Source organism: Gavialis gangeticus, unplaced genomic scaffold (genome assembly GCF_001723915.1).
Source record: "Gavialis gangeticus isolate Ggan-Ray unplaced genomic scaffold, GavGan_comp1, whole genome shotgun sequence".
Taxonomy (NCBI): Eukaryota; Metazoa; Chordata; order Crocodylia; family Gavialidae; genus Gavialis; species Gavialis gangeticus.
The window spans coordinates 186,542,015-186,550,549 of record NW_017728992.1 but is presented as its reverse complement, the minus strand read 5'-3'; the positions used below and the strand labels follow the sequence as shown (position 1 = coordinate 186,550,549).

At 41.9% G+C, this 8,535-nt stretch overlaps 1 protein-coding gene across 2 annotated transcripts in view; it reads right to left on the bottom strand.

The window, feature by feature from the left end:
- Window positions 1-8,535, bottom strand: part of NSMCE2 (NSE2/MMS21 homolog, SMC5-SMC6 complex SUMO ligase) — a 274,030-nt gene that overhangs the window by 256,707 nt on the left and 8,788 nt on the right. For both annotated transcript variants that reach the window (XM_019528155.1, XM_019528156.1), the window contains exon 2: window positions 7,123-7,270. In XM_019528155.1, the coding sequence (XP_019383700.1) occupies window positions 7,123-7,255 (133 nt within the window). In that variant the 5' untranslated portion in view covers window positions 7,256-7,270. The remainder of the gene's footprint in view (window positions 1-7,122; window positions 7,271-8,535) is intronic.

Below are 8,535 nucleotides of genomic sequence, written 5' to 3'. Positions count from 1 at the left end.
GGGGGGGGGGGGTCACAAGATTGCAGGCTGATGGTGACTCTCTTTTGTATTGAATTTGGTGATTTTTTATTCTCTCTCTATTAAGTAGCACATGGAGGCCTAAATAGGAATGCTGTCCCATATTATTAGGTACTGCTCAAATTCAAAAACAATAATAATATATCCTGAATACTTAGCAATAATAAGTTTTTCCTCCCAGTAAAAAAAGAAGAGTGAAAAAGCCAAACTGGAACAAGTTCAGATAGATTTAAATGCACAAGGGGTTTGAGCAGCATAATGGCTATGAAATTCTACTTGGATAAGCATAATGTGTAATGCCAAAAATAGTCCGAACACTGTGGGCTCCTCAGAAGAAGCAGGCTTGGGAATCATCATGTATATAGGATTTTCACTGAGCCATCTCCAGGGTCCAGCAGTAATTAGGAAAGTGAATATGATGACTGAACACATCAAAGATACTAAACCTGTAATCCTGAATATTTAAACTCTCAATGTACTTGTGGAGACTTCATTGTGTTTTGATACCATTATTAATCTTACCTGACAACTGGATGTGAGCAGGTCTCTCTACTAGACTATCATAAATAATAATAAAACTCTATGCTACTATAGCATCTTCACTGGAGGTTCCCAAAGTTATTCATAAACATAATGAATTAGGCTCAACCATGTGAAGATATGTTCATATATAGCTAATAAATAAAATAAGCTAGCTTCAAGCATTGCAAGTAGTTCCACTAAGGTCAAAAGAATGACTCATTCTTCAAACCTGGGGCTTAAACACTTCTGTAAACTACGAAAGTATTCTTATTTTGTAGGCAGGATAACCAAGTCAGAAAGAAATGAAGTGAATGTGCCTGAGGTTACTTAGACCTACCCACAAGATCATCCTTCCCTGCAGCTCAAAATACTGAACCATGTTAGCAGGTGTAAAGCACTTCCTCAAAGTCAGGAGTGAAGCTGGCCCCTTTACTTTCAGTCCAGTGAATCTGGCCTCTTTACCTTCTCAAATTGTTTATTCTAGTGCTTAGAGCAGGGCTTTTGTGCTTAATGAATATACTGCTGCAAAAGTTTCAGAACAACTGTTTGTCCAATGCTGGTACACACTCTCTGGGGGGGCTGCATCCAATAAGGCCACACTCCCTTTGAAGGACTTGGCAGAGAGTCAAAAGCTCTGGAAAAAGACAAAGATGGTAAAGAGTTTTGGACAGTACAGATGCGTTAGGAGCATCTAAACTGCTACACTTGAGACATATCCTTTTAAAGTTACAGATTCATTTCCTAGTACTACAAAGTGCATGTTTTTAAGACTTACAGAGAAACTAAAAACATGATTTGGCATAGGGCATCTAGGCTGGAATAAAGCAAGCTATAGCAGTTTAACCAGCAACAATACAGCTAATACTTGCATTGACTTGTAGCCAGCAATGAAGTGATGCCATTGCATTAGATTAGGTTATTCTGTATTGCTTAGGTGCCATCTTTAAGATGAGATATTAAACAAAGATTAATCTGGTCACAAAAGAACCTCTGGCACTTATTATTTTAGTAAATCCAGTAGTTTCCTGGTTGAAATTATGTGCTCAGATTATAGCATACTATCTCCCTAAATATCCTCTGACAGGTTAGCTGGACAATTTTACTTCATTTTCTGCCTTAAACTATTGTGTAACAGTCGTGTCTTGCTAAACAGCCATGATGCATCCAAAGGGTATTTTCATTTCAGTCATAGAAAAAATAATCCCTATAGTCCTTAACTACTGCACAAGAGAGCTGGGAAGCTTCACTAAATGTTTGTGAAGTACTTTAGATCCTCTGAAGCAAGTCAAGAACAAAGATTAGTAAGATTAGTGTAATCCATCCACAAGTCGATTTCTACACACACGGCTGGCAACCTTTTTCTATGAGCAGCTTTCTTCGCCTGACTCCCTCTTTACTCCATGTACTATCACTACTATCTGTTAACACATCTGCTAACTCCATTTCTTGCCACACAGTTGCTATAGCTCCCATATCCAAGGTAGGAAAAGCTCTTCATTCTTTATGAGATTTTACACAATGGAACAACAGGACATCAGGATATTACAATAGTTAGAGAGACATAGAGGGGCTAGTTTCTTTCTATTTTGCTCACTAGGAGTATTGTTTGCATGTGACCTGTTCCTGCCCCTGGCAAGCTTTGGCATTTACTCTACCTGAAGACTGACATTGTGACTGCTTCATAACTTATATAAATAAGAAGAAAAATAATAAACACTAAAAACATAAAAATCAGAGACCTTTTTCCTTCTGAACACATCCAGGAAGAAAAAAGGAGAGGGAACAATACTTCAAATGCCACTAAAATAGAGGGAAACAACTGAGAATATTAATTTACAACAACTGATGATACTGGATGGGGAAAACACACTCAAGAGTAGTGTAACATAAAAGTCTTAAGTCTATTAGAAGCAGCCTATTCTTGATTAAGTTTTTATAGATCACAAGTCAGAAAGTGACATGCATTTTCTTTCATAAATCAGTGTTTTATCTTTAAAAAACATACCTTTATCATGAAAGTAACAATAGGCACATTTCTGTAGAAAATATATCTGGGACAGCTCTGGCATCAATATCTTAATGCAGGTCTAACTTTAAAGCAAATGAGTTTACTAAAAGTCACTATGTATTATTGCTTCATTATACTGCCCAACATACTGTGCAAGGTTTAATATAAATGCTATGCTTGGTAGTAAGTTTTTGCAGGATTGTATTTTGAAGAAAACAAGTTAATTACTGAAGGTCAACAGCACTTATGATACTCCTCCAATTGCCCATCAAGTATCAAATTCTGACCTCAGATGGAAAAGCAAAAGCCTCAGAAGAAATGATGTAGCTTACTTTCCCATATGTCTTGATCCCTGGTATATAACAACTATTCCAAAAAAAATGAACTGCTGTTAAGCCATCATCAAATAAGTTAGTCTCAGGGCCTTGTTACACCTCACGCTGTGAGCTGCACAAATGCTGATTGGTGTTAGTGCTCGCTCAAGTTTGAAGCAGATACATCAGGCCACCAGGGGCCTGGAGGACTGAAAGGTAAAAATGCAGCCTTCTCACAACACCCGTTCCCATTCCAGGCTTTCCCTTGCCTCCTGCCCTGAGGTATTACTTACTTGTGACCGTCTGCTCCACCTGTCCCAGGGCCGAAGGCAGGGAAGGGTTAACTTGCCTGCCCAGCTGTCATTGCTGCTGCTTTTCTGGCCCAGAGAGCAGGGTGGACAGGTGGACAGGCATGTTAATTCTTCCCTGACTGCTCCCCCAGAAGAGATAGGGTAGGCAGGCACAAGTAAGCAGGGGAGGAGGGCAGGGCAAGTGAGCAGGGATCTCGGGTGCTGGGGTGAGGAGGGGAGGGGAGGCAGTGGACCCTATCCAGGCTGGGGAGAGGGAGAGGGAAGGGGAAGGGGGTTTACACTAAGGCATAGCCTCGAGTGGCTGGGTAGCAGGGCTCAGAGATAATCCTGCCCTGGAGTGATGTCACTTTGAGCCGCAGCATCATCAACACTGAGAAAGACTAGAATCCATACTGGAATTCCACTGGAAGACTTGAGCATTGGGATAGCAGAAATCAGATGAAGCTTCTTGAGGTCTGGATAATATAAGCACCTTAAAATTTAATAGGACAAGAAGCAGGGTCATGCACTTAAGAACTAACAACAATTTATATTTTAATGTGTAATCCCATCATTTGGAAACAACAGAAAAGGAAAAAGACATGGGTGTATTAGCCATGTCAGGGGTTATCCCCAATTAAGGGTAACTACTCGCAGCCTGAAGTCTTCTTGGCCTGACCTGTTAGTCTCGTTTTTACCTGCCCGTAATTCACTGCGGTAAGGACCGACTCTTGCCTGCCATCTCTTGATTTTTTGTTGACGTTATTGGTAGGGAGGTATTGTTTGGTTTCTACCACAGCCGGGTAATAGAAATCCATGTAGAGATTACTTCTGGGCCTCCAAACTCCCCTACACCACATCTTAGTGCTATCCAGCGGTTACGCTGCTGATTACACTCATAGTCTTTCTTGATTGATCTAACCTTCTTTCTTTTCTTTCATTCTAGGTTTGAGTTTTTTGAGTCTTGACAACATGAAAAAAAATGGATCACTAGACTTCCCCTCAACCTCAGGTAAGCCTTATGGGTCATCACAAGGGGCCTTATGCACCCAACTCTCTTGGGGGTACCCCACCTTCTAATAATGTACCGCAAACAGTTTAAATCAAAAGAGAAAACCCCGTTCCAGGCGTTTATTCTCAGGAGCTTGATTCTCCCAGTCTCTCGGCCTGTGACTCTCTCACCAGGTTGTCCTCACCTGTGACCGAAGCCTAAGCCACAGCCTGTGGCTCTGGGAAATCCTGCCCTTTCCAGGTTCTTGGGTTGAAGTTGTTGCCAGTCCCTCACCCAGTATACCCACCTCAGGGTTCAAAGGAAACAAATAACAATTTAAAAATCTAGCTCCAGCTGGGACCTGTATAGGGTGCAACAGCTTCTCTCGTGGCAGGCCCATCTCTGGCAGCGTTCCCCCACCGTTTGCGCAGCTCCTCCCTGCGCCGTCTCCACAGCTGCCATCCCATGGCTCAGTAGAGCCCAGCCTAGTTCTTCTTCCAGCTTGGGTTCAGCTCTCGGGAGTTCAGAGGCTCCCACCCCATACCCCAGATGTTTGGGAAAGCCCCTCCACTTCCCATCTCCACATGCGTGATGCTCTCCTCCTTCCAGGACCATTCAAGCTGTATGGAGCAGCTACTCCAGAACCGACACTCCCGCAGCATTCTTTTTTCTTTTCCTGTTGCCGTCTCTTTTTCAGCAGATTCCTCTTTCCCTGCAGGGAGTTTTTTCTTCTTTTTCAGTTCCCATCCCTGTTCCTCTCCACAACCTGATACACCTATAAACCACTTGTGTGATCCAGCCATGAAAAGGAAAACCACATCTTAGGCTCCATTGCTCAACATATTTCCAGTAGCAATAGGGAAATTCTAATGCCATTTTTCAAGGTAATGGTAGGACGTCATCCAGAATAATGTGTCTAATTCTGATTATCCACGTTCAGGGAAGATGAATTCAAATTGGAACAGATGCAGAAAAGGGCTTCAAGGATAATCAAAACAGACAAGCAAATTAAAGACTAGGCGAGTAGACTAAAAGAGTTTGACTGATTTGCCCAGAAAAATGAAAGTAGGAAAAGGGATGTAATTGCCTGCAATGTGTCTAGAAACACCTGAGGTGGGGGCAGGTAAACATCAAGGAAGATGATCTGATTAAAATAAAGGATAATGTTGGCAAAACAGCAAATGGTAATAAACATGAGGCTGGAAATTAGAAGATTTCTAATCATCACAGCAATGAGGTTCTGAAACTGCCTTTCAAAAACACTAGTGAGAAACCTACCTAAAAATGGAGCTTGAAAGGTGTGTGTGATATGCAGTCCTATCATGTTTAATAGCCACTGTTGGACCAATCCTCCATTAATTTGTCCGGGTCCCTGTCAAATCTGGCTAAACTATCAGACTCCATAAATCCTGGTCAATGAGTTCAAATAGTTAATTACATGCTAAGTGAAAAAGAGCTTCCCTTTTGTTTTAAACCTGAATGTCCCCTGGTTATGGCATTGTGAGAAACAGCAACTAGTAAATATTTAATTTTCTCCATGCCATTTATAAGTGTTCTTCTCAGATGACACATGCAGTATGAGCCTCTGTGGGTCAAGTCACAGGAAAAATTGGTCATAATAACCTGAAGGTTAACTGAAGTACCCCATAGGAATTGAGGACACAAAACATGCAAAACTGAAGTTCTTGGGATGGATCCTCAGCTGCACACCTTGTGGGCCACAGGTGGCTTTCCACCTCACCAAGCCTTCAGCCAGCAGGTGCAACTTTTACCCACAATAACAGCTATAAGGGCTCATTTTGAGGTGTTGGGGTTGAGAGAACACAGCATGCTCAGCACATTTCCTCATACCCAGCTGCCCTTTATGTAGAAGTAAAAGATGTGGTGACACCAGAAGGAAGGGGGAATAGAGCTGGTTATACTAGCAATGGAAATGGGAGGGAACCACCAACTTTCTGCTCCCTTTGTACTGCCAAGATGACAGGAATGGCACAGGACAAAGCCATCTCCAGCCATGACCAAGTGACAGTGTCAGACAAGAGAAAGGCATCATTCTAAAAGAGAATACTGTCCTTCTTTCTCAAAACTAAGCATTGACTTAGTTGAACGGAAGCTTCATATGCCATGAAAAAGAAATCGTCTGCTTTTTTGGGATTTTCTCTCCTCCTCCTTGTTAAAAAAAAAAATCTTAAGATCTTTGAGTTCAACAGTTTTGCACTAAAGTACATGCAGGAAGAGGAGAACCTTCCATTCCCTTGAACAGCTACCATATCCTACAATTATTTTAGAGTGCTCAGATAATGTAGTCCAGATTGCAGCTGCAGTGGTGGCAAGAATAGGGGACCTGGTATTTTGCTTTCATCTTGAAAAACAAATGCATACAAAGTTGGCATTATAAAATACATACGCCAAGATTTTCAGAAGCTACTAGTGATTTGAGATAATTCCCTTAATGGGTGGCTAAACTGATGCCTCTTTCAGGAGCATGACAGCACAAGATGGGTTGAATATTTTATGAAAATCTAGCCTCTTACAAGAGATCTCAAGCTGTACACCCCTAATAATCAACAGCCACTTTTGAAAACAGCCTAGAACATTTTAAAACACATAGGGATAAAGAAGTAATGTTATAGTCAGTCAAACTATTCATCTGCTCAGGGGGGGTTGCACAAGTCTTATTCCTTTATGGCTAAAACTTCAAAAGGCTGCAGGATAGCAAACAGCAAAAGGTAATTAGTTTTCTGAACTTAAAAAAAGCTAGAGCATGTCTATTTGGGAGTTATATTCCATTTAAGTTATCGTTTAAGACAGGGAAGTGATTTAAATGGCAAGCCTCCAAAGTAGCTAGAAGAAAAGCTGCTGTTCTTATAATGAAGATGGATTTTTATTGTTCCCAGGCCTATGTATGTGTGCTTAAGACTGCCTGTACAGTTCAAACGTGATATTAAGCAAGACAATATACTCAAAACAAATACTTACTGAGATTTTCCACAAGGTCAAAAGCAACGTTACTAGCAATATCCATGCCGGTGTTTATGTATGACTGGCAGTTTTTTAAAGCAGACAGAGAAGAATCCACAGCATTGAATGAGATCACTGAACCCCCAGGCATCTCGAAATAATTACTCTGGATGGAAATAGCAAAAAAGAGAATTCAGAAACAAAACATTTGGCAAAAGAAATAAAAGCACAAACATCTAATGAAGAGTCCCCACAATCTAATCCTGTGTTAGTAAGGGTTAAATCCTGGCTCCACTGTAGTCAGCAGGAGTTCAGTCACTAGCCTCAGTGGAACCAAAATTTAACGAGGGAGATTCAAACCTCCTATCACACAATGCTGAACACCTCTCCACTGCAGAAAACAACTTGCGGTTTTCACATTAATAAGCATGCTACTGGACTCAAGTCAAGCAGTACACTGCCAAATTACAAGGGCTATTTTGACAAAAAAGAAGTTTCCTGAAAAAACCTAGCTTTCACTCATAGAGACCAGAAAACAAAGGACAATAGCCTTAAGAATATATTTCAAAACCAAATTACCTAATCCCTTCGCTGAAGGAAAAAAAAAGAAAGAAATAGGACAGATCTCTCTCTCTCTTCCTCTCAGCAAAGGAGTCATTCAGTAATGCCTGGTGCCACTAGGCCATTGGGGCTCATAGTAGTCACATGAATAACATTTGTCTTTTTTGCTACTCAATGAATATCTCAATTCCCATTGCTATACTTACTACAGTCCAACTCTGGCCTACTGCCTTCTCTCTGTTGGGAAGTCACATCTTGTGTGGCAAAAAGCATACCACCTGTAATGAGATAGCTTGATCCTACAGTTTTGTTCAACTGTTCACCATTAATCAATGGCCATCCTAAATACCAGCTCTCATTTCACTGTGCTCTGACCACAGGGAGAGAAGCATAGATTTGTGGTGAAGAGCCCTATACTTTTAAGAAGACCAAAGTAAAGACCAAGCCTGTTGCATTGAATTTAGAGATGCACTGATAAAGTTTTCTTTGGCCAATACCGATGGCCAATTATTAATCAGCCATACCAGCCGATACTGATCCAACTACCTATATGCACCCTGGCAGCTTGGAAAGCACCATCAGTAAGTCTGTGGGGGAAGAAGTATGAAGGGTGCAGGTCAAGGTCCCCACAGCGAGGGAAGGAGTGGGGCCAGGGCAGAGGCACGGGCAAGCGTGGAACAGAGCCACCTGCCTCCCTGCCCCCTGTGCACTGCCCCACCTCAGCTGGGCAACGCCTACCTCTGCCCCTGCCCCAGCCCCAACCCCTGCCCTGTTCCCTCTCTCATTGTGGGGGCCTTGATCTGCCCCCGACACACGCCCACAGCCCCCCACACCCTTCCATACCCCCCCATAATATACAAGAGTAAAATT